This window comes from Scyliorhinus canicula, chromosome 19 (assembly GCF_902713615.1).
Source record: "Scyliorhinus canicula chromosome 19, sScyCan1.1, whole genome shotgun sequence".
NCBI classification, from domain to species: Eukaryota; Metazoa; Chordata; class Chondrichthyes; order Carcharhiniformes; family Scyliorhinidae; genus Scyliorhinus; species Scyliorhinus canicula.
The window spans coordinates 41178914-41205104 of NC_052164.1; the positions used below are offsets into that span (position 1 = coordinate 41178914).

Consider the following 26191-nt stretch of genomic DNA (forward strand, 5'->3'; position numbering starts at 1 on the left):
GTTTATAAATATACAGGTCTCAAAACTCATAATTGTGACATCAAACAAACTTGTAATGCAACAAAGTGCTCAGCAGTGATTACATAGAACATAGAACATAGAACAGTACAGCACAGAACAGGCCCTTCGGCCCTCAATGTTGTGCCGAGCCATGATAACCCCACTCAAACCCACGTATCCACCCTATACCCGTAACCCAACAACCCCCCCTTAACCTTACTTTTATTAGCACACTACGGGCAATTTAGCATGGCCAATCCACCTAACCCGCACATCTTTGGACTGTGGGAGGAAACCGGAGCACCCGGAGGAAACCCACGCACACAGGGGGAGGACGTGCAGACTCCACACAGACAGTGACCAAGCCGGGAATCTAACCTGGGACCCTGGAGCTGTGAAGCATTTATGCTAACCACCATGCTACCCTGCTGCCCATAAAACTAGCTTTTAAAAATTCCTGATTTATCTAATTAATGGACTTTAAAGTCACAGCTAACATGGAGGGATTTGAATTAATTTCTCTGGATCATTTGTCCAGGCCCCTGGAATACTAGTCCAGGCCCCGGAAACACTAGCCCAGGTGTCTGGATCACTTCTCCAGGCCCCTAGATATACAGTACAAGCCTCTGGAGCATTAGTCCAGGCCTCTGGAGCACTGTGAGTAATCTGCACGTTCTCCCCGCGTGTGCGATGGTTTCCTCCGGGTGCTCCGGTTTCCTCCCACAGTCCAAATATGTGCAGATTAGGTGGATTGGCCATGCTAAATTGCCCTTAGTGTCCAAAATTGCACTTAGTGTTGCGTGGGGTTACTGGGTTATGGGGATAGGGTGGAGGTGTGGCTTTGGGTCGGATGCTCTTTCAAAGAGCCGGTGCACACTTGATAGGATGAATGGCCTCCTTCTGTACTGTAAATTCTATGATTTTATGATTAGTCCAGGCCTCAGGAGCATTATTCCGGGCATCTGGAGCATTAGCCCAGGCCTCTGGGGCATTAGCCCAGGCCTCTGGGGCATTACCCCAGGCCATAGGAGCATTAGCCCAGGCCTGAGGAGCATTATTCCGGGCATCTGGAGTATTAGCCCAGGCCTCTGGGGCATTAGCCCAGGCCTTTGGGACATTAGCCCAGGCCTCTCGAGCACTAGCCCAGGCCATTGGAGCACGAGCCCAGGCCTCTGGAGCACTAGCCCAGGTCTCTGGGGCATTAGCCCAGGACTTTGGAGCATTAGCCCAGGCCTCTGGGGCACTAGCCCAGGCCTCTGGAGCACTAGTCCAGGCCTCTGGGGCACTAGCCCAGGCCTCTGGGACACTAGCCCAGGCCTCTGGGGCACTAGCCCAGGCCTCTGGAGCATTAGCCCAGGCCTCTGGAGCATTAGCCTAGGCCTCTGGAGAACTAGCCCAGGCCTCTGGAGAACTAGCCCAGACCTCTGGAGAACTAGCCCAGACCTCTGGAGGACTAGCCCAGGCCTCTGGAGAATTAGTCCAGGCCTCTGCAGCAGTATACAAGGCCTCTGGAGCATTAGCCCAGGCCTCTGCAGCACTATGCAAGGCCTGTGGAGCATTAGCCCAATCCTCTGGAGCATTAGCCAGGCCTCTGGAGCAATAGCTCAGGCCTTTGGAGCATTAGCCCAAGCTTCTGAAGCATTAGTCCAGGCCTCTGGAGAACTAGCCCAGGCCTCTGGAGCATTAGCCCAAGCCTCTGGAGCATTCGCCCAGACCTCTGGAGCATTAGCCCAGGCCTCTGAAGCATTAGCCCAGGCCTCTGAAGCATTAGCCCAGGCCTCTGAAGCATTAGCCCAGGCCTCTGGAGAATTAGCCCTGGCCTCTGGAGAATTAGCCCTGGCCTCTGGAGAATTAGCCCTGGCCTCTGGAGAATTAGCTTAGGCCTCTGCAGTAGTATGCAAGTGTGGTGATCTACCACTGTATATATATATATGTGTGTGCCTGTATTAGGGGATGTGCAGCAGCACCTGTATTACAGGTATACCGGTAAGCCCCTGCCGGCTAGCTCCGCCCACAGGGTGCAGTATAAATATTCATGAGTTCCCCTGAACTGCCATTCTACAGCTGCAGCCGAAGGAATAACATCTCAACGTAATAAAGCCTCTCTTGTACCGATTCGAGTCTTTGTGTGCAATTGTTAGCGCATCAATTTATTACCGTGAGATTTTCCACATCATGGACATCAGAATTAAACCCGATCGCCTGCAGCTGGATCCGCAATTGCCGAACGCCAGAAAAGACTTTAGCCACTGGCTGGCTGTTTTCGAGGCCTACATCACCTCAGCGGATCCTACACCATCGGAAGCTCAGAAAATTCAACTCCTATACTCAAGGTTGAGCTCCAGCGTGTTCCCACTGATACAGCTGATACAGGACGCGCCAAACTACGCCCGAGCCATGGAACTTCTCAAAGTGAATTACATCCAGTCGACGAACACTCTGTTTGCGAGGCATGTACTCGCCACTCGCGTCCAGCAACCAGGTGAATTGATTGAGGACTTCTGGCGGGCCCTTATTCCCCTAGTACGGGACTGCGAGTGCCAGGCCGTCATGGCTACGGAACTTCGAATCTCCTCAAGCGAGATAACTTTGTGCCGGGTATTACATCGGACCCCATCCAGCAACGACTGCTCGATCTTGCGGTGACAAAGACTTTAACGCTCTCTATGACGGCCGCTTCCTGTAACGTACAATCCTACCCTGCCCGCTGCGCGGCCCACCCATCCTACCCGTCGTGGACCCCGCAACCGACCGCCCCGACTGGGGCCGCTCCCGCGCAGTATGCCTGCGCTGCTTGCCGCACCGCCCACCCTGGGGGTTCCTGCTGCTACTTCTGCAGCCAGCAGAAGCACCCCCGCCAGCGCTGCCCGGCCCGCACTGCGACGTGTAAATCCTGTGGCAAGAAAGGCCACTTTGCAGCGGTGTGTCAGGCCCGCGCAGTTGCCGCTATCCCCCTTGCCTCAGCCGATCGTGCAATGGGCCCCGCCATCCGCTGCTCCCGGGGCCACATGCGACCAGTGGACGCCGCCATCTCCCCCCCCCGGCCCACGTGCGATCAGTGGGCACCGCCATCTTTCGCCGACCCTGCAATGTGCGCACCATGGGCACCGCCATCTTCCTTCCCCGACTCCACGTGCGATCAGTGGGCACCGCCATCTTGCCCTGCCCCCGCAACGTGCGCTCCATGGTCGCCGCCATCTTGCCCCGTCCCCGCAACGTGCGCTGCATGGGCGCCGCCAACTTCTTCCCTGCAGGTACTTCAGATGACGCCATTTTGTCCTCCCCTCAGGACTGGACCATGGGACCCGGGTCGCTGCGGCTACTCATCAGACTCTACGGACTCTTCGGACGATAGCCCGCTACTTGTCTCCATGACGCTTGACCAATCCTGTCCTCGCAACCTGGCTACCGCTTCTATGATGGTGCTTATCGACGGCCACGCGACCTCCTGCCTAATCGACTCCGGGAGCACCAATAGCTTCATCCATCCAGACACGGTAAGGCGCTGCTCCCTCGCGGTCCATCCCGCCAACAAGCGGATCTCCCTGGCCTCTGGTTCCCACTCTGTCCCGGTCCGGGGTTTCTGTCTGGTCAAACTCACCTGTACAAGGCGTTGAATTCAACCGTTTCCGTCTGTACGTTCTCCCCAACCTCTGTGCGACACTTTTACTGGGACTGGACTTCCAATGTAACCTCCAGAGCCTCACTCTCAAATTTGGTGGACCCCTACCCCCACTCACCGTTTGTGGCCTCACGACCCTCAAGGTTGACCCTCCCTCCCTCTTTGCCAATCTGACTGCAGATTGCAGGCCCGTCGCCACCAGGAGCAGATGGTACAGCACCCAGGACAAGACCTTCATCAGGTCCGAAGTCCAGCGGCTGCTTCGGGAGGGTATTATCAAGGCCTGCAACACACCCTGGAGAGCCCAAGTGGTGGTGGTTAAAACTGGGGAGAAACACAGGATGGTCGTGGACTACAGCCAGACCATCAACCGGTACACGCAGCTCGACACGTACTCCCTCCCTCGCATATCTGATATGGTCAATCAGATTGCACAGTACCGGGTCTTCTCAACAATTGACCTAAAATCCGCCTACCACCAGCTCCCCATCTGTAAATCGGACCGTCCCTACACTGCCTTCGAGGCGAACGGTCGACTATCAATTTCTTAGGGTTCCCTTCGGCGTCACTAATGGGGTCTCGGTATTTCAATGAGAAATGGACCGAATGGTTGACCGGTATGGACTGCGGGCCATGTTTCCGTACTTAGACAATGTCACCATCTGCGGCCACGACCAGCAGGACCATGACGCCAACCTTGCAAAATTTGAACACACCGCATCTCTCCTCAATCTCACTTATAACAAGGAGAAGTGCGTATTCAGCACAGACCGCTTAGCCATCCTCGGCTACGTAGTCCAAAACGGACTACTGGGGCCCGATGCCGACTGCATGCGCCCCCTCATGGAGCTTGCCCTCCCCCACTGCCCCAAGGCTCTTAAACGATGCCTGGGGTTCTTTTCTTACTACACCTAGTGAGTCCCACAATACGCGGAAAAGGCCCGCCTACTAATATAGTCTACTCAATTTCCCCTCACGGCCGAGACACAACAGGCCTTCGCCCGTATTCGCTCAGACATAGCCAAGGCCGGGATACATGCAGTAGATGGGACACTGCCCTTCCAAGTAGAGAGCGACGCTTCAGATGTCGCCCTTGCCGCCACTCTAAACGAGGCAGGCAGACCCGTGGCATTGTTTTCCCGCACCCTCCATGCCTCCGAAATTCGACATTCATCTGTTGAAAAGGAGACCCAGGCAATTGTTGAAGCGGTGCGGCACTGGAGGCATTACCTGGCCGGCAGGCGATTTACTCTCCTCACTGACCAACGGTCGGTAGCCTTCATGTTTAATAACACGCAGCGGGGCAAGATCAAAAACGACAAAATCTTGCGGTGGAGAATCGAGCTCTCCACCTAAAGTTACGAGATATTGTATCGCCCGGGCAAGCTCAACGAGCCCCCAGACACCCTCTCCCGAAGTACATGTGCCAGCGCACAAGTGAACCAGCTCCGTGCCTTGCACGACAGCCTTTGCCATCCGGGGGTCACTCGGTTGTACCACCTGGTCAAAGCCCGCAACCTGCCCTACTCCATCGAGGAAGTACGGACAGTCACCAGAGACTGCCAGGTCTATGCAGAGTGCAAGCCGCACTTCTACCGGCCAGACCGCGCGCGCCTGGTGAAAGCGTCCCGCCCCTTTGACGCCTCAGCGTGGATTTCAAAGGGCCCCTCCCCTCCCCCGACCACAACACCTACATCCTTAGTGTGGTCGATGAATTCTCGAGGTTATCCTTCGCCATCCCATGCCCGGATATAACGTCTGCCACCGTCATCAAGGCTCTCGATTCCATATTCTCTCTGTTCGGTTTCCCCGACTACATCCACAGTGACAGGGGATCCTCATTCATGAGCGATGAGCTGCGTCAGTTCCTGCTCAGCAGGGGTATCGCCTCCAGCAGGACGACCAGCTACAACCCCCGGGGAAATGGGCAGGTAGAGAGGGAGAATGGGACGGTATGGAGGGCCATCCAGCTGGCCCTACGGTCCAGGGACCTCCCAGCCACTCGCTGGCAGCAGGTCCTCCTTGATGCACTCCACTCCATTCAGTCACTGCTGTGCACCGCAACTAACAACTCACCCCATGAACGTGTTTTTGCCTCCCAGAGGAAGTCTACATCCGGGGTGTCGCTCCCGGCTTGGCTCGCAGCTCCAGGGCCGGTCCTACTTCGAGGCATGTCAGGCTCCACAAGGCAGACCCTCTGGTGGACAAGGTACGCCTGCTCCACGCGAACCCCCAGTATGCCTACGTGGAGTTCCCCGACGGCCGCCAGGATACAGTCTCGCTCAGGGACCTGGCTCCCTCGGGTGCCGATCCCATGCCCACACACCTCCCCACCCACGCGCCACCCTCCCTTTCCCCGGCGCCCCCAACATCAGTCCCACCAGGTCCATCCCTCGTTCCCCTGCCCACACTAGAGGACATGGAGGATTTCGGCACGCTCCTGGTGTCATCCAGCCATTGGCCAGCACCAACACTGCCAGCACCAACACCGCCAGCACCGACGCCGTTTACGTCGATGCCGCCTGTGCAGACGTCTCCACCACTGCTGCGTCATTCTCAACGAACCGTCCGACCGCCAGTCCGACTCAACCTGTGATGGGCACCGGATTGCAAGATGGACACTTGATTTTTTTTTCCCTCCCCCTCTGTAAATAAATCACGGATTATGTATAATATAGTTTCACGTCACCCTCGCCGGACTCATTTTTAACAGGGGGTGAATGTGGTGATCTACCACTGTATACATATGTGTGTGCCTGTACAGCAGTACCTGTATTACAGGTTTACCGGTAAGCCCCTGCTTACGGCTAGCTCCGCCCACAGGGTGCAGTATAAATATTCATGAGTTCCCCTGAGCTGCCATTCTACAGCTGCAGCCGAAGGAATAACATCTCACGGTAATAAAGCCTCTCTTGTACCGATTTGAGTCTTTGTGTGCAATTGTTAGCGCATCAGCAAGGCCATTGGAGCGTTAGCCCAGACCTCTGGAGAATTAGCCCAGGAATCTGGAGTACTAGCCCAGGCCTCTGGAGAATTAGCCCAGGAATCTGGAGTACTAGCCGAGGCCTCTGGAGCATTAGCCCAGGCCTCTGGAGCATTAGCCTAGGCCTCTGGAGCAGTATGCAAGGCCTTTGGAGCATTAACCCAGGCGTCTGGAACACTAGCCCAGGCCTCTGGAGAATTAGCCTAGGCCTCTGGAGCATTAGCTTAGGCCTCTGCAGCAGTATACAAGGCCTTTGGAGTGTTAGCCCAGACCTCTGGAGAATTAGCCCAGGCCTCTGGAGAATTAGCCTAGGCCTCTGGAGAATTAGCCCAGGCCTCTGGAGCATTAGCCCAGGCCTCTGGAGCATTAGTCCAGGCCTCTGGAGCATTAGTCCAGGCCTCTGGAGCATTAGTCCAGGCCTCTGGAGCTTTAGACCAGGCCTCTGGAGCATTAGTCCAGGCATCTGGAGCAGTATACAAGGCCTCTGGAGAATTAGCCCAGGCCTCCAGAGAATTAGCCCAGGTCTCTGGAGCATTAGCCCAGGCCTCTGGAGCAGTATACAAGGCCTCTGGAGAATTAGTCCAGGCCTCTGGAGCATTAGTCCTGTCACATAATCACATTGCCTGCCACTCAGTTCCTTTTTGACCATGATTTTGGTCACCTGTCCTAATATCGTCTGATGTGGCTCAGTGTCAAAAGTTATTCAATAAAACCTCTGCAAAATGCCTTTGGACAATTTGTTACATCAAAGCTGCAATGTATATGTAAATTATTGTTATTGCTCAATACAGCACGGCGTAAGACCACAAGAGGGCAGATTGATACAACTTGAAGAACAATCGGTTTAGTTTGTGGTGCAATTGCTAGGATCAAGCTTACCGAGACTGCTGATGGTATACTTCCACTGAATAATGTAAGTGTCCCCCTCATGGAACTGGCCGTAACTCCCTCTTGGGAGCTTGCTGTGATCAAACTCTTGAACATGCCAGATCTCCACATCAACGGTCTTCAGTTCAGATGTTCTCTCATCGTCCATTTGTAGGAATCCATAACCGCGTTGTACATTCACTCCATCCAGGATTGTTCCGGATGGCACTTTTGGGAGTGGAATTAGCAGCTTAGCATCATATGGCTTCAGGTCATTCTGGGTCTCCAACTGAAAAACAAAAATATAAATGACCTTACATAAATATTTACAATCCATTTTGGGGTTTAATTACCTCGAGTAGTAAAATGGTTAAAGTTGGAACAGGAACAGATTATTTAGCCTTGTAAGGCTAATCCAACATTTTACCATTGACATCTAGTGGTTTATTGCAGTTTTCTACTTCACAAAAGCACAGTGGTTAGCACAATTGCTTCACAGCTCCAGAGTCCCAGGTTCGATTCCCGGCTTGGGTCACTGTCGGTGCGGAGTCTGCACATTCTCCCCGTGTGTGCGTGGGTTTCCTCTGGGTGCTCTGGTTTCCTCCCACAGTCCAAAGATGTGCAGGTTAGGTGGATTGGCCATGCTAAATTGCTCTTCGTATCCAAAATTGCCCTTAGTGTTGGGTGGGGTTACTGAGTTATGGGGATAGGGTGGAGGTGTGCACCTTGGGTAAGGTGCTCTTTCCAAGAGTCAGTGCGGACTCGATGGGCCAAATGGCCTCCTTCTGCACTGTAAATTCTATGATTCTATGGCAGTGGTTGTAAAGCGTTTCGGAACATGTCGGGGTCACGAAAGGTGCTATGGAAATACAAGTATTTCTTTTTGTTTGGTGACATGAGGTTATACCACAGGACATACTGACCTTCGGAGAGGGATTGAAGGAATAAGAGGATGTTGCAGATCCCTGATGAAGAGTTCCATCCTGTTGTAATATGCCTTTAAGGGATATCACCATGACATCATTAGAAGGGAAATGTGTCATGTGATCCAGCCTTGTCTTCACTTTTGCTTTCAACAAAGCGTACACACACACCCAAACACACACACACACGGCAGAACTCTCCATGCCATCCCCTGCAGCAGAGGTGGCTCACCATCGGTCACCAGTGGGATATTTCAGTCCCATCGAAGTCAAGGGAAGTTTACGCCTCTCGCCCATGCCACTGTTGGGAACCCACAGTGGGAGTTGATTTTGGTGGGACCGAAAAATTCCACCAACGGGAAGGGCTGGAGAATTTTGCCCACAGTTCTGATGCCTTCAACCTGCATATAGATGTGTAGCTGTTCTCGTGTGTCCAGTCTTAATAAATGAACCCACAACATGTTTACCCATTACCTAAGAGTGATTGATGGCCTATTTCTTTAAAACGACTACATGATTCAAAAAGTTTGACACTATCCAGGACAGTGCAATTCACTTGATTGGCACCCCATCCACAAACATTCACTGCCTCCACCACTGGTGCACTGCAGTGGCAGTGTGTACCATCTGCAAGATGCACTTACTAAGGATCCTTAAACAGCACCTCCCAAATCTATGACTGCTACCATCTAGAAGGACAAGGACAGCAGATACATGGGAATACCACCACCTGGAAGTTCCCCTCCAAGTCACTCACCATCCTGACTTGGAAATATATCGACACTGATGCTGGGTCAAAATCCTGGAACTCCCTCCCTAACAGCACAGTGGGTGTACCTACACCATATGGGCTGCAGTGTTTAAGAAAGCAGCTCACCACTACCTTCTCAAGAGCAATTAGGAATGGACAATAAATGCTGGTTAGCCAGTGATGCCCACATCCCTTGAATAAATAGAACGAAAAAAATACCTTGAACTCGGCTGTGATCTCAATTTCCCTTTGTACCAGTTGTCTTGACTCTGCCCAGTCCAGAAACTTCTCCTTGAACAGAATTGTTTCATTGTGCTCTGACAGCCGGCCAAAGATTACCCAATCAGGGCGTCCCTGTCTGCAAAAGGAAAATGACTTTGAGAAATTCTGTGAGACCGAAAATAGAACTCAGCAAAAGTTAACTCTTGGGGTAAAGAGAACATCTGATAGCAATTTGACCAATCACGTCAGTGCCATCTCTTTGTGAGTGCTATTCGAGAGCCTGTCCCACTGTCATGGTCTTTTTTGCGCACTCCAGTATCTTCCTTTAGAATTTCATTCCCTTTCCTCTGAAAGGATTATTAAATGGTCTCTGTCTGAACAATTGAATGGTGGAGCAGGCTCGAGGGGCTGAATTGCCTAATCCTGCTCCCAGTCCCCATGGCAAAGCACCCCATGCTCCAACCACTTACGTCATGACGATTTTATTTCCTAACCCTTCTCCTCATCCTCATGGTGACAATGATAAATGGATGAACTTTTCTCGTGAGGACATGGTGGGCTGGATTCTCCGGTCGCTGACGCCAAAATCATGTTCGGCGATCGGCCGGAGAATCCGAATTCCCGACCAAATTGGGGGCAGCGCCGCGTTCCACCCCCTCCAAAGCAGCGTATGCATCACGTATCGACGGCCTCAGGACATTGCATCGGGCTGCTCCAACCCTGACTGGCCAAGTTTCCGATGGCGTGGGTCACGTGTGGTCCCATCCTGTCGGGAACTTGGTGTGGCGGCTGCGGACTCAGTCCAGTGCTGCCACAGTCGGGGGAGGGCCGGTCTGTGGGCAGGGGAGGACATTATTCGGGGCTGGGGCACTCTGGGGGTGGTCCATGGCACGTCAGCCGGCCAAAGGGGGGCACTATTTCACGGGCCGGGTCCGCTAGCGGCCTTTGCTATGTAGCACAGAGCGGCCGCTGCAGGCCACCGCTGCGCACATATGCAGCCACAGACCTGGCAATTCTCCGGAGCGTAACGGCAGTTAGAGCCGGGTGCTCTACGCTCCCAGCAGGCTAGCCCCCAGCAAAACGGGGAATCGGTGGCTGTTTTGCGCCATTTTTACAAAACGCCACCGTTCCCACGCCGGCGGAGTGTCATAGCCCCAGAATCAGAGAATCCAGCTCAGTATCTCTATATTCAAATTAACAAACTCCTTCTTTATTTTAAAAACCCTATTAATCTCTTGTGAACCATTTCTGCTCCGACTGATTTTGCCCAGTATCTCAGGTATCTAGTTCCAACTTTTACTTGATAGAATTACATAGAATCTACAGAAGGCAAACAGGGAATTTGGACCCAGCTGATCAGTGTTGGTGTCTATGTTCAACATTAGCCTCCTCCCATTCGAATAATCGCTCCCTGCTCTGACCCCATGTCAATTAAAATGAGCAACCTATTAATTTGCAGTAAAGCTTAATTTAAAACATTTGTGCGATTGAAACTGTGAGGAGAAAGAGAAAGGGCTGGAATTCAGAGGGCTGGATTTTCAAGCCCACCAGCGACATGTGGCGCAATTCTCCGAGCCCCGCACTGGTCCGGAGAATCGCCGGGACTGCGCCACACCGCCCCAACGCCGGCGCCCAATTCTCTGAGGTGCGGAGAATCGGCGCAATTTGCGCCGGTGCATTTGGCGCGGCGCCGGCCACTGGAATCGGCAGGGCCGTCAATTCTCCGGCCCGTATGGGCCGAGTGGCCGCACGGATACGATAGAGATCCGCCGGGGCCGTTCACCCCTGGTCGCTGCCGGTGAGAACTCTGTGCGAACGGTCGGGGGGGGGGGGGGGGGGCCTGTGGGGCGGGGAAAAGCGCTCCTTCACCGGTGGGGGGGCCTCCGATGGAGTCTGGCCTGCGATCGGGGCCCACTGATTGGCGTGCCGGCCTCCCCCCCCAGGCCTACTTTGTTGCGTGGCCGGCCCCTGAACCCCAACGCCGTGTTGAGTCGGGGCCGGCATGTTGAAGAAGTCCCCCGTGCATGCGCAGGTTGGCGCGGCCCAACTGCGCATGTGCGGGTTGGCGCGGTGCCCATTTGGCGGTGGGAGGGAAGGCTGGAGTGGCGTGTATCGCTCCAGCGCTGTGCTGGCCCCCTGTGGGGGCCAGAATCGGTCGCCCCCATGCCCATTACGCGTCGTCGTGAAGCGTGACGGCGTTCACGACGGCACAAACACATGGGCTCCATTTTGGAGAATCGCCCCCATCTTTTCTGGGGCTGATCATTGGTCACTGGAGAGATCTTCCAGTCCCGCCGATGTCTATGGTGTTTGGCGTGGCTCGCCCATCCCGCTGCAGCAACCGGAAGATTCCGTTAGTTCTAGGGGCTGTCAATACAGAGAAAAAGAACAGAGGAATCTACAATCTCCCAATCTTTTACAGAAGCAGTATGGTTTCTGTCGCTCCCCTGCCTGCCATCCCTCGGACATTTTGACTGAGATTGCCAAGATGGGTGACCAATTAGAAGCAGATTTGCACTTTCGGTGTGTGTCTACCAGCAATTTATTGAGAGGGTTTAAACTCATTTCACCATACAGGCCAGGTATTGTCATGGTACACAAGAAGGAAAAGACAATCCTAAACCACTGACTATTAATGTCTGCTGGATAATACAAACTCAGGGTCAATCAGGATAGGAATAGTCTCAGTGTCGATGTGTCCCACAGTCAGAGAGCTTTGCCAGAGCTTCATGTTCAGCCACACAAATGAAGATTGGTCAGTTGGGTAAAGCATGAGGGCTGCTACTGCCTGTGGGTGCCCGGCAGATGAACCTGGGTTAGACACAAACCCATTTCTGACAAGGTAGGCCTGCCTCTGCCCACAACAATCTCTACTTCCGGCAAAAGAGTGTTTTAAAGTGGCTCACTTCCCCTGTTACTGACTCAGTCACAGCACCAGCTCCCTCACTTCCAGCCTTACTGAATTTGATCAAAACATACTGTCTCAACTCACTGCCAGGAAATGTTCTCCTTGGCTCCGGGGTCCAAGGGGTTTACTGCACAGTTGCTATAATCATAAGGACCATTCAATAACTGTCTGCCCAGTTGGAGTGCTGTCTTTCGCTGTGCCAGTGTGACCTCTTTGCCATGCCAGATGTACAACTCGCTGCCAAAGTCTAGCACCAACACCTGTAAACCAAGAGAAAAATGTTAGTTCAATAAAATGAAGCAGTGCATCTCAATCAAATAAAAAAGCAATGGTACGTGGGGTGATTTTAACCCTATGCCACAAATAATTCCCTAGCCTGAGTCCCCTGCAACCTCCCTGACCATAATTCTAACCTGCTCACCTGAGCAGGCAACAAAGACACCCACTGAAAATTGTCTAAACCAGACAGCAATTTTAACACAGACCTGAACAGGAAAGCAGTTACTTCAGGGAAACCCAAGACAGAAGACAATCCTCTCAGAAAAGAGCAAAAAGTGAGTGTTTTTCTTTCATTTGTGGATCCAGGAGTGTTATAATATGACTTTAAAGGATTTCAGCATGACATCACAAGAAAGGAAATGTGTCACGCTGGGATCCTTTAAAAGGCATAAAAGGCAGAAGGAGCAGGATGACACAATGCACAGGAAAGATGAGGATACAACTTTCAGATAAAACTTTAAACCATTTGTTTGTTCCTGTGGTTCAGATGATATTAAAGGAAATGTTTGAGGGTGTGTTCAAAGTACTCTCAGTGTCCTGGCTAGCATTTCTCCTTCAATTAAAAACAAATTAACTGGTAATTCACATCCTCAGCTGTTTGGGAGACCTTGCTCTGACAGACCTGCCTCCTTGTCGAACCACATCAATATAGTAATTGCATAATGTAATTAATCACTTTTGCAAAGTGCATTAAGATGTTCCAAGAAGATGCTTTTCAGGCTTCAGTGAATGATAGACTACCCACTCTGGAACTATATCACAGTGGTCAGAAGTCACAGGTTTGACATCTAGGGCTGGATTCTCTGCACCGCCGCGCCAATTTTTTGCCCCGACCCGCTGGCGGGATTCTCCGTTATGCCAGCCGGTCAATGGGGTTTCCCATTGTGGGGCAGCTCCATGCCGTCGGGAAACCCCCCCGGGCGCCGGCAAAATGGAGAATCCCGCTGGCGGAGAATCCCTGCCCCTGATCTCTGTGTGGAGTTAGCAATGCTTTGTGATAATTGGCCACAGCATTCCTGGTCTGGAGGGGTGGAACAGGTGATGCTCAAGTGGCCATACTCAATTGCCCTTTAGTGTCCAACGGTTAGGTGGGGTAACCGGGATAGGACGGGGGAGTGAGCATTTTCAGAGGATTGGTATAGACTCAATGGGCCGAATGGCCTCCTTCTGCACTGTAGGTTTTCTACGATTCTATGTGATTATGTTGGAAACTGAGGATGAGATTTTCTGTCTCCCCCACCTCCTCTCGGCATGTTTTCCTGCAGCGGGGGTGGCTCGCCATTGATCTCCGGCAACATCTTCAGGTCCCACCAATGTCTACGGTGTTATATACGGCTCACCCGTTCCACCGCTAGGGAACCTGGCCCACATTGAATGCATGTGGACATTAATTGAGGACAGAGTCAGGCATGGCTGTTTTTTTGACTATCACACCTGTACTCACATGCTTAAATTCACACAAAAAAGAATAATGTCCTGCAAACTGTGGATTGTACCACATGAGGTCAGCACCTCCAGGAGTGGGGGGGGGGGGGCAATTTACCGATATGGCGGCCAAGTATTCGCGCCGTTGTGAATGCCATTGCGTTTCATGACGGCGCAAACAGGGCCCGGGCACGACCTATTTCACAGGGGGCCAGCACGGTGCTGGAGCGGTTCACGATGCTATAGCCTCCGTACGCGGCACCAAATGGATGCCGTGCCAACCTGCGCATGCGCAGTTGGGCCAGCTCAATCCTGCGCATACGCAGTTGGCCCGCGCAATCCTGCGCATGTGCAGTTGGGCTAGGCCATCCTGCACATGCACGGGGAACTTCGTACGCGCGCCGGCCCCGACTCAGCATAGGGTCGGTGTTCAGGGGCCGGCCATGCGGGAAAGTAGGCCTGGGGGGTTAGAGGCCGGCCTGCCGTTCGGTGGGCCCCGATCGCGCGCCAGACACCATCGGAGGCCCCCCCCGGTGAGGGAGCCCCAACCCCCCCAACAGGCCGCCCCCCCCCGAGCGTTCCCGCAGAGTTCCCGCCGGCACCGACCAGGGGTGAACGGCGCCAGGTTTGCAGACATGGTGAATCAGATCGCCCAGTACCGCATCTTCTCCACGGTGGATCTGAAGTCTGCTTACCACCAGCTCCCAATCCGCCTGGAGGACCGCCATTACACGGCGTTCAAGGCAGATGACGGCCTCTTCCATTTCCTCCGGGTTCCCTTTGGCGTCACGAATGTGGTCTCGGCGTTCCAACGAGCAATGGACCGAATGGTGGACCAGTACGGGCTGCAGGCCACATTTCCGTACTTGGATAACGTCACCATCTGCGGCCATGATCAGCAGGACCACGACGCCAACCTCCATCGATTTCTCCAGACTGCCCAGAAACTCAACCTTACGTATAACACAGAGAAATGCGTTTTCCGCACGACCAGGCTAGCCATCCTCAGCTATGTCGTGGAAAACGGAGTCCTGGGCCCCGACCCAGTCCATATGCGCCCGTATCCATATCTCTTACAACGCCCTCTCCCTCATTTTCCCAGAGCCCTCAAGAGGTGCCTGGGATTCTTCTCGTATTGTGCTCAGTATGCGGACAAAGCCCGCCCACTATTTAAGGCCACACTCTTTCCTCTGTCAACTGAGGCTTGCCAGGCCTTTAACTGCATCAAGGAGGACATCGCGAAGGCGGCCATGCGGGCGGTGGATGAATCCGTCCCCTTCCAGGTGGAAAGCGACGCCTCAGCGGTTGATCTCGCAGCCACTCTGAATCAGGCAGGGAGACCAGTCGCCTTTTTCTCCCGAACCCTATCCGCTTTGGAACTTCGACACTCCTCAGTCGAAAAAGAAGCACAAGCCATTGTGGAAGCCATACGATACTGGAGGCGCTACCTCATAGGTAGAAGGTTCACCCTCATCACCAACCAAAGATCGGTTGCCTTCATGTCAAATTTAAAAGCAGCAAGGTATTAGGCTATTGAGTTGGATGATCAGCCATGATCGTGATGAATGGCGGAGCAGGCTCAAAGGGCCAAAAGGCCTCCTCCTGCTCCTTTCTTCTATGTATCTATGTATGTATCTAAAAGAAGGCAAGCGAAGTGCACCCATCAACTGTTCCAGCTGATTGTAATTGGTGTAGCAGGTAAAAACAGAGGCGGAAATACTGTCCCACCAACAAATCCGGATGCTATTTCTGACAGAAGGAAAGTCACTTTCAGGCTGTAGCAAGAAGTCTCTACACAATAGCAAAAAATAAATGGCTTCGAAAGGTAGTAAGATCCAAGAAGTGGCAGACATCGATGATATTGAGATGCCTTTCCTTGGACAGACCCAGGAATCCAGCTAAGGCTATTGTAGTCCTTACACTGTTCGAGAGATTTTGTTTCAACAAATTGCCCTTTAGCATTACGTCAGAGGCAGAAATATCCCGGAAGACAAAGTCAAGTATTCTGGAAGGACTGGATGGAGTCGCACGTTACATCAATGATATTCTGTTCCATGGATCCACACAGACAGAACATGACACTGGATCATGAGCTTTGCTGAAATGTCTGCAGGAGGGAGGCAGGAATTACTCACAGCCAACTGTCAAGCTCCTTGTGCACAGTAGTGGATACATTCGGTATCAGAGCTGATCCACAAAAGACAACTCCAATCCCGGAGGTTCTAGCTTCTCACAATATGATTGAGCTCCAGAGATTCATGGGTATGGTGAACCAAATTGGAAAATTCCTGCCTGATTTGGCTATCAACAATAAGCCACTACATCAGATGTTAATGCAGGATAATTCATGGTGCTGGGAGGAAGCACAACAGAGCTCCTTCGAAATAAATCAAAATGATGCTGCTATTACTTGATATTTTAGCTCCACTACGCCCCAAAGTTCCCCATATCATTGCTACTATAGGGCTGGGGCCTCTACTCTTTTGACACAGGCAGGTGTGTCTATGCACCCCTTGCACTGACAGGGGGCGAACAGAGGTAGAGAAAGAAGATATAGCTGCTGTGTGGCCTTGTGAAAAGTTTGAAGATATGGCCAGAATTCTCTGGCCATTCCCGCATGCTGGATCTTCTGGTTCTGCCAGCGGCGAATCCCCGCCATGGGTTTCCCAGCGGCATGGGGGTGTCCATACAACAGGAAACCCTGTTGACAGCAGTGACACCAGAACATCCTGCCAATGGTCAATGGCGGGCAGCCTCCACCACTGCGAAACATGCCGTTTCGAGGGAGGGGCGGAAAATCCTGTCCGTTGTTCTTGGTCTCCATTTTTCAAGATAGAGACAGACTACAAACCCTTAATAACACTCTTAAATGCTAAACATTAGCAAAAATGCCTCCACAAGTACAATGTTTCAGACTGACAGTGAAGAGGTTTGATGTGAATCCGGAAAAACAGCAGGCCTTAGCAGATGCTTTGTCCCGTATCCCAGTGGGAGGACCTGAGGAAGGTGATGTTGTCGTTGTCGAAGAGGCGGAAACCTTTGCATCAATGACAACCACTACTCTACCAGCAACAACTCAGTGACTAAATAAAATCAGTGAAGCACAGAAATTTGCTGAAGAATCTTCCCATATCAGAGAGTCCTGTGTCAAAGGATCGCTTGCATACATGCAACACAACCCTATTCTTGGCCAGTATTATGAACAGCAAGGCCACCTCAATGTGGTTGATGATTTATTCATCCATTACTGGAGAATAAGATCATGAGATGTTGCATCATTTCCTGCAATGATGCATACGGTGTCTCATTAGCATACATTAGATGTAGACCTTTCCTGTGCCGACTGACAAATGAGGCAGATCAAGCACGTGTTTATGTCTGTTTCCATGATTAGTATCTGCTGGAATATTGGTTGCCAGCTTGGGGCCAGAGGCTATAGCTTGAGGAGCAACACTCAGCATCAATCAAAACTGACCAAGAGGCTCTTCCGCTCTTACTGCCTGGCAAAGAGGTATTGGAAGAATTTTACAGGTTTATAATCAACCTGTTTGGCCATGTCATGAACAAAGAACAAAGAACAAAGAAAAGTACAGCACAGGTACAGGCCATTCGGCCCTCCAAGCCTACGCCGACGATGCTGCCCATCTAAACTAAAATCCTCCATACTTCTGGGGTCCACATCACTCTATTCCCATCCTTTTCATATATTTGTCAAAATGTCTCTTAAACGTCACTATCGTCCCTGCTTCCACCACTTCCTCCTGCAGCGATTTCCAGGCACCCACTATCCTCTCTGTAAAAAACTTGCCTCGTACATCTCCTCTAAACCTTGTCCCTCGCACCTTAAATCTATGCCCCCTAGTAATTGACCCCTCTACCCTGGGAAAAAGTCTCTGACTATCCACCCTGTCTATGCCCCTCATAATTTGTAGACCTCTATCAGGTCGCCCCTCAACCTCCGTCATTCCAGTGAGAACAAACTGAGTTTATTCAACCTCTCCTCATAGCTAATGCCCTCCATACCAGGCACCATCTTGGTAAATCCCTTCTGCACCCTCTCTAAAACCTCCACATCCTTCTGGTAGAGTTGCAACCAGAATTGAACACTATACTCCAAGTGTGGCCTAACTAAGGTTCTATACAGCTGCAACATAACTTGCCAATTTTTATATACAATGCCTCGGCCAATGAAGGCAAGCATGCCGTATGCCTTCTTGACTACCTTCTCCACCTGTGTTGCCCCTTTCAGTGACCTGTGGACCTGTACACCTATATTTCTCTGACTGTCAATACACTTGAGGGTTCCACCATTCACTGTATATTCCCTACCTGCATTAGTCCTTCCAAAATGCATTACCTCACATTTGTCCGGATTAAACTCCATCTGCCATCTCTCTGCCTCAAACCTCCAAACGATCTAAATCCTGTTGTATTCCCTGACAGTCCTCATCGCTATCCGCAATTCCACGAACCTTTGTGTCATCCGCAAACTTACTAATCAGACCAGTTACATTTTCCTCCAAATCATTTATATGAACTACGAACAGAAAAGGTCCCAGCACTGATCCCTGCGGAACACCACTAGTCACAGCCCTCCAACCAGAAAAGCAGCCTTCCATTGTCACTCTCTGCCTTCGATGACCTAGCCAGTTCTGTATCCACCTTGCCAGCTCACCTCTGATCCCATGTGACTTCACCTTTTGTACCAGTCTGCCATGAGGGACTTTGTCAAAGGCCTTACTGAAGTCCAAATAGAGAACATCCACTGCCCTACCTGCATCAATCATCTTTGTGACCGCCTCGAAAAACTCTATCAAGTTAGTGAGACATGACCTCCCCTTCACAAAACCCTGCTGCGTTTCATTAATACGTCCATTTGCTTCCAAATGGGAGTAGATTCTGTCTTGAAGAATTCCCTTCAGTAATTTCCCTACCAGTGACGTAAGGCTCACCGGCCTGTAGTTCCCTGGATTATCCTTGCTACCCTTCTTAAACAAAGGAACAACATTGCCTATTCGCCAGTCCTCTGGGACATACAGTCCTCTGGGACATCACCTGAAGACAGTGAGAATCCAAATATTTCTGTCACGGCCTCAGCAATTTCCTCTCTTGCCTCCTTCAGTATTCTGGGGTAGATCCCATCAGGCCCTGGGGACTTATCTACCTTAATATTTTTCAAGACGCCCAACACCTTGTCTTTTTGGATCTCAATGTGACCCAGGCTATCTACAAACACTTCTCCAGACACAACATGCACCAATTCCTTCTCTTTGATGAATACTGATACAAAGTATTCATTTAGTACCTCGCCCATTTCCTCTGGATTCCCTCCCCTGTCCTTCAGTGGGCCAACACTTTCCCTGGCTACCCTCTTGCTTTTTATGTACATGTAAAAAGCCTTGGGATTTTCCTTGACCCTATTTGCCAATGACGTTTCATGACCCCTTTTAGCCCTCATGACTTCTTGCTTAAGTTCCTTCCTACTTTCTTTATATTCCACACAGGCTTCGTCTGTTCCCAGCCTTCTAGCCCTGACAAATGCCTCCTTTTTCTTTTTGACGAGGCCTACAATATCTCTCGTTATCCAAGGTTCCCAAAATTTGCCGTATTTATCCTTCTTCCTCACAGGAACATGCCGGTCCTGAATTCCTTTCAATTGACATTTGAAAGCCTCCCACATGTCAGATGTTGATTTGCCCTCAAACATCCGCCCCCAATCTAGGTTCTTCAGTTCCCACCTAATACTGTTATAATTAGCCTTCCCCCAATTTAGCACATTCACCCTAGGACCACTCTTCTCCTTGTCCACCAGCACTTTATAACTTACTAAATTGTGGTCACTGTTCCCGAAGTATACTGAAACTTCTACCACGTGGCTGGGTTCATTCCCCAATACCAGGTCCAATACAGCCCCTTCCCTAGTTGGACTATCTACATACTGTTTTATGAAGCCCTCCTGGATGCTCCTCACAAACTGCCCCATCCAAGCCCCCAGCACGAAGTGAGTCCCAGTCAATATTGGGGAAGTTAAAGACTCCCACCAAAACAACCCTGCTGCTTTTACTCCTTTCCAAAATCTGTCTACCTATCTGCTCCTCTATCCTCTATGGATGTTGGGTGGGCCGTAGTAAACCCCCAACATTGTGACTGCACCCTTCTTGGGCAGCACGGTGGCACAGTGGGTTAGCCCTGTTGCCTCACGGCACCGAGGTCCCAGGTTCGAATCCCGGCCCTGGGTCACTGTCTGTGTGGAGTTTGCACATTCTCCCAGTGTTTGTGTGGGTTCATCCCCGCAACCCAAAGATGTGCAGGTTAGGTGGATTGGCCAAGCCAAATTGTCCCTTAATTGGAAAAAACAAATTGGGTACTCTAAATTTAAAGAAAAAGAAAAAAAAAGTGACTGCATCCTTCTTGTCCCTGATCTCTACCCATATAGCCTCGCTGCCCTCTGAGGTGTTCTCCCGTAGTACAGCTGTGATATTCCCACTAACCAGTAGCGCAACCTCTCCACCCCTTTTACATCCCTCTCTATCCCGGCTGAAACATCTAAATCCTGGAACGTTTAGCTGCCAATCCTGTCCTTCCCTCAACCAGGTCTCTGTAATGGCAACAACATCATAGTTCCAAGTACTAATCCAAGCTCTAAGTTCATCTGCCTTACCTGTTATACTTCTTGCATTAAAACATATGCACTTCAAACCACCAGTCCTGCTGTTTTCAGCAACATCTCCCTGTCTGCTCTTCCTGAGCCATGCTGGCTCTATTCCCTCAATCTCCCTCAATCTTTTCACCTTCTAACATATTGCTCCGGTACCCATACTAGTTTAAACCCTCCCCTGTGACACTAGCAAACCCTGCGGCCAGGATATTTATGCCTCTCCAGTTTAGGTGCAACCCGTCCTTCTTATACAGGTCACACCTGCCCCGGAAGAGCTCCCAGTAGTCCAGATAACTGAAACCCTCCCTCCTATACCAGCTGTTTAGCCACGTGTTTCACTGCTCTATCTTCCTATTTCTAGCCTCACTGGCACGTGGCACAGGGAGTAATCCTCAGATTACAACCCTTGAGGTCCTGTCTTTTAACTTTCTGCCTAGCTCCCTAAACTCCTGCTGCAGGACCTCATCCCCTTTCCTGCCTATGTCCTTAGTACCAATATGTACCACGACCTCTGCCTGTTTGCCCTCCCCCTTCAGGATGCCCGCTACCCGTTCTGAGATATCCTGGACCCTGGCACCAGGGAGACAACATACCATCCTGGAGTCTCTTTCACATCCACAGAAGCGCCTACCTGTGCCCCTGACTATAGAGTCCCCTATGACTATTGCTCTTCTGTGCTTTGACCCTCCCTGCTGAACATGAGAGCCAGCCGTGGTGCCACTGCTCTGACTGCTGCTGTTTTCCCCGATAGGCTATCCCCCCGATAGTATCCAAAGCGGTATACCTGTTCGAGAGGGGGACAACCACAGGGGATTCCTGCACTGACTGCTTGCCCCTTCTGGTGGTCACCCATCTCTCTGCCTGCACCTTGGGTGTGACCACATCTCGATAACTCCTATCTATGATGCTTACTAAGTGCATCCAATTGCACTTCCTGGGTGAGAATCAAACCCAGTGCTTCTGGCTCAGGGGCAGAGACAAGGCCTCCATATTAGCATGGTGGCACAGTGGTTAGCACTGTGGCTTCACAGCGCCAAGTTTGATTCCCAGCTGGCTCACTGTCTGTTCAAAAATCTGCCTTTCCTCTTTCCTTTTTAACATTTTTTAAAGTAAGAAGTCTTACAACACCAGGTGAAAGTCCAACAGGTTTGTTTCAAATCACTAGCTTTCGGAGCACTGCTCCTTCCTCAGGTGAATGAAGAGGTAGGTTCCAGAAACATATATATAGACAAAGTCAAAGATGCAAGACGATACTTTGAATGCAAGAATTTTGCAGGTAATTAAGTCTTTACAGATCCAAAGAGAGGGGTAATCCCAGGTTAAAGAGGTGTGAATTATCTCAAGCCAGGACAGTTGGTAAGATTTCGCAAGCCCAGGCCAGATGGTGGGGGGTGAATGTAATGCAACATGAATCCAAGATCCTGGTTGAGGCTGTACTCATGTGTGCGGAATTTGGCTGCAAGTTTCTGCTCAGCGATTCTGCGTTGTCTACCTCATACATTGCAGGAAAGGATGTCCTGAAGCGTGGTACATTGGCTGTTCATCGCAGGGGGTGGGGGGAGTGGAGGGGGGGTGAAATAGGGAAAAAAATCTGCACAGGTTGTATAGTTGATTGTTGGGAAGTATGTTTCCCAGGGTGTTTATTTGCCGTAACCTGCTTTGATACACGTTTGTAATAAAATACATTTTAAAAAAGAGATGTCACCTGCATACACATCCTGAGTCCCAACCAGAGCTAAGGAGATAAAGAGCGACTCGTGTTAACATTTATTGACGTTGCACCATCTGATATCAAGTGGTTAGTATAGGAGCAGAAGGAGGCCACTCAGCCCATCGAGTCCGCTCTGCCATTCAATGAGATCATGGTTGGTCTGATATAATCCCCAGCTCCACTGTCCCACCTTATCCCCATAATCCTTGATTGCCTTACTGATTAAATATTATGTGATTAAACCTCCAACCAACATTCCAAAAATGAAACCCACCTATATTATTGTCGAAATTTACTGTATTTTTTGAAAGTTTCACACAGATTACATGTATTACTGGGTTTCTGAAATGCTGTGGAAAAATCGTAACCAAATGATTGGCCCTGAAAAACAGATGAGTTAAGTAATGTTGATGCACTGCCACACATTCAGAGTCAGCCAGAAGCCTCATGGTTCAAACTACAAACACATTGAATGTTCCTACCTCCTTCGAATTTAGCATGTAACAGCGAGGGATCTTCCCCCACGATTCATTGTCTGGCACAAGTTTATCCTCAATCAGATGATATATGTAGTTTGTTTCTGTGATTGCAACTTCATACAGCTCATCTTCCTCAGGATCTCCAGCAGCTGCCGAGCCAACAGTGAAAAATCAGTAATATTCACTATGCAAAGGCTGTGATCATTAGGCTGTTCTAGGCTATTAGGACTTACTCTCTCATGGAACTCAGAGCATCTCTTTGCAGATGCACTGCAGGATGCTTGTTCTCTCATTGGTCAAGAGTTTATGTTTATGTGAGAGAGGGTGAGGGAAAAGTAATAGGAAGGTGCGGATACAGCAATTTTTGCCTTTGTGATTGAAGCTAATAGAAATATTATCCCGGAGTGAGGTAAAATGACTGCCAACTTGCTTCAGCTGTTATTCCACTATCACAGTCAAGGGATTTTTCATGGTCTCCCCCACAGATGTTTCGCGACGGCAGAGGCAGCCTGCCATTGGCCGGTAATGGGATCTTCTGGGTCTAACACTGTCAATAGAGTTTGCCATTGTTTGCACCCTCTGCCGCTGTCTGCGGGACCAGAAGATCCTGTCAGTGTGACCAGCCTGAAGATTCCGACCAAGATCTACCCCAAAGAGTGAGAGAATGGGTGGGAGAGTGTGTCAGTGAGAGAGTGTGTGAGATTGTACAATTAATTGAGTGTAATTGTGAAAATGTGAAGCAGGGTAAGGAAGTGGGAACAACATAAATTGGAAGGAAACTAAAAGGAAAGAAAACCTAGTCCTTAACAAGCTCTTGAATAAAAGTTTCAACTTCAACAATCTGCTGGAGTTAAATAGTCCATGGGTGGTCAATGAGACGTTAATCCTATTCTTGAAATTTTTTAATTTTTTTTTATAAATTTAGATTACCCAATTATTTTCTCCAATTAAGGGGCAATTTAGTGTGACCAATCCACCTACTCTGCACATTTTTGGGTTGTGGGGGCGAAACCCACGCAGACACGGGGGGAATGTGCAAACTCCACATGGACAGTGAACCAGAGCCGGGATCGAACCTGGGACCTCAGCGCCGTGAGGCAGCTGTGCTAACCACTAGGCCACCGTGCTGCCCCTATTCTTGAAATTTAGCTGCCATAATCTCCGACCACATAACTATCTCCATATTGCAAACAGATAGCAGATTGAGTAGTGTAAATATGATTCTGGCTGTGCATAAAGGAGAATTATTTTCATTTCAATGAGACATAAAAAACATGTTAAAATTCGTAAAACGTGAAAACCTTTGACACAAAGACAGGTGTTGAAAGACTTCCATGTATTTCATTCCAACAAATATTTCTGGAGACTTTAGCAGCTGAGGAAGCCAGCGGTAGTAGAACATGGATTTATTGAACCATGTACAAGACTCTGCATTACGGAAAGCCAATCACTGCTGGTACAACCACAGCTCCGGGCTCTGCTTGGATGGCTTTATAATAATCTATAGTAATCTTTATTAGTATCACAAGTAGGCTTACATTAACACTGCAATTAAATTACTGTGAAAATCCCCTAGTCACCACACTCCGGCGCCTGTTTGGGTACACTGAGGGAGAATTCAGAATGTCCAATTCATCTAACAAGCACGGGTAGGACCTGTAGACTCCACAGACAGTAACCCAGGCTGGGAATTGAATCCGGGTCCCTGGAGCTGTGAAGCAACAATACTAACCACTGTGCTACCGTGCCGCCCTCTAGGTAGGTCTAATGAGCTCCAGCTGGATGGCCTCTGCCCCCTCTCTGGGAAGCTCGTACACCATGAATCCCATGGGGAGATTGACAATGGTTTCTCCCTGGTCCTGGTGGGGGTTATGCCAGAGACAGCGAGAACATTTCTTACATTGAAAAGTTGAGTGTCTACCCTGAACATCTACAGCACTGTAAAACAATGAGCCAACTCCAAGGGCACGTGGAGGGGAGACCAAAGCAGGTGATGGTGGTGATGATGAAATGAATGGCGATTGTGTCAATGGAAGTGATGTTTATTATGTCTGTAGTGATTGTGTCAGTGGGGATCATGACAGTATTGCTGGTGGTGTCATTAGCAACTGTGATGGTGTCAATACTGTTCACTAACAATAATGTGACACACTCCAGCTACCTATTCTTTAGTCAACTGCAAGCTTTATGACTGAAGTTTTCAGGTGGTTCAAATATTTAAATTTATATTTGTAATTCTGTTATCCCACAATAGGTGAGACCAGGAGAAAGGCATAGTGGTAACGCAAAGGAGTACATTTTCCTGATATTGGTTCTTGGAGAATTATACCAGCCAAGCACAGCACCTGGAACAGCATCAGCTGGATATCTTTATGGCCGTAATAACATAGAATTTCTACAATGCAGAAGAAGGGCATTCGGCCTATCGAGTCTGCACCGACTCTCCGAAAGAGCACCATTCCCAAGGCCCACTCCCATAACCGCACACATTTATCATGGCCAATACACCTAACCTGCATATCTTTGGACTGGGGAAGGAAACCGTAGCATGCGGAGGAAACCCACGCAGACATGGGGAGAACATGCAACTTTACACACAGGCAGTCCCCCAACACTGTAATTGAACCCGTGACCCTGGCACTGTGAGGGAGCAGTGCTAACCACTGTGCCACCATGCCACCCTGAACACTTCTTGTCCAATTTCTCTGCGCACTTTACCTCAATCTGTCCCAAACTACAGTGAGATTAATCAACTCAGGAGTTCTTAAATTTATTCACACAAGAAAAACTATCATTTGATGATCCATCTCTTCACTGGTGTCCCTGCCATTATTCACGTGGGTAAAGTCACTGCGACTGAGTGATCTGCAGATCCAGTGATCTCACCTTGATATTCAACCTGGCCACCCAGAAGATCCCAGAATTCCTTGGCCCTTTTGCTTTGACTGTTTATGCCCTCTTCAATAATGGTAACGTTTGCTGCTCGGCAGCCCAGTTCACGCTTTGCCTGGATGAAACTAGCCAGCTCCGATGCCTAAAGATAGTAAAGAGATGCAGTTGATGGTTACTGATTGGGAACTGATTGGTTAATATTAGATCACACAAATGAATTGGAGACAGATCTATTGCTTTGGTCAATCGAAGTTTCACGCCAGGTGATACCTGTCACTAGGCGATCCAAGGACTCAGAGATACCTCAGTAATGAGAAATAGAATAAATGAATATCTGAGGCATCACCCTGGAAGATTGCCTGAGTTTTTGCTATTGTGCAAAGAACTGAAGGATGACAGAACGGGTTTAGGGACAGGACTGAGGTGGAGGATGTAAATGTGGTGAAGGCTAGTGTGCTCTCCCCGATCAAT

At 50.2% G+C, this 26191-nt stretch overlaps 1 protein-coding gene across 9 annotated transcripts in view; it reads right to left on the reverse strand.

Annotated features, from left to right (window-relative positions):
• LOC119954123 (supervillin-like) overlaps nt 1-26191 on the reverse strand; it is a 169458-nt gene that overhangs the window by 29752 nt on the left and 113515 nt on the right. For all 9 annotated transcript variants that reach the window (XM_038779041.1, XM_038779043.1, XM_038779040.1 and 6 more), the window contains 5 exons: nt 25715-25862; nt 22832-22977; nt 12361-12536; nt 9366-9504; nt 7485-7761 (listed from right to left, as the gene is read on the reverse strand). In XM_038779041.1, coding sequence (XP_038634969.1) covers nt 7485-7761; nt 9366-9504; nt 12361-12536; nt 22832-22977; nt 25715-25862 — 886 coding nt within the window. The remainder of the gene's footprint in view (nt 1-7484; nt 7762-9365; nt 9505-12360; nt 12537-22831; nt 22978-25714; nt 25863-26191) is intronic.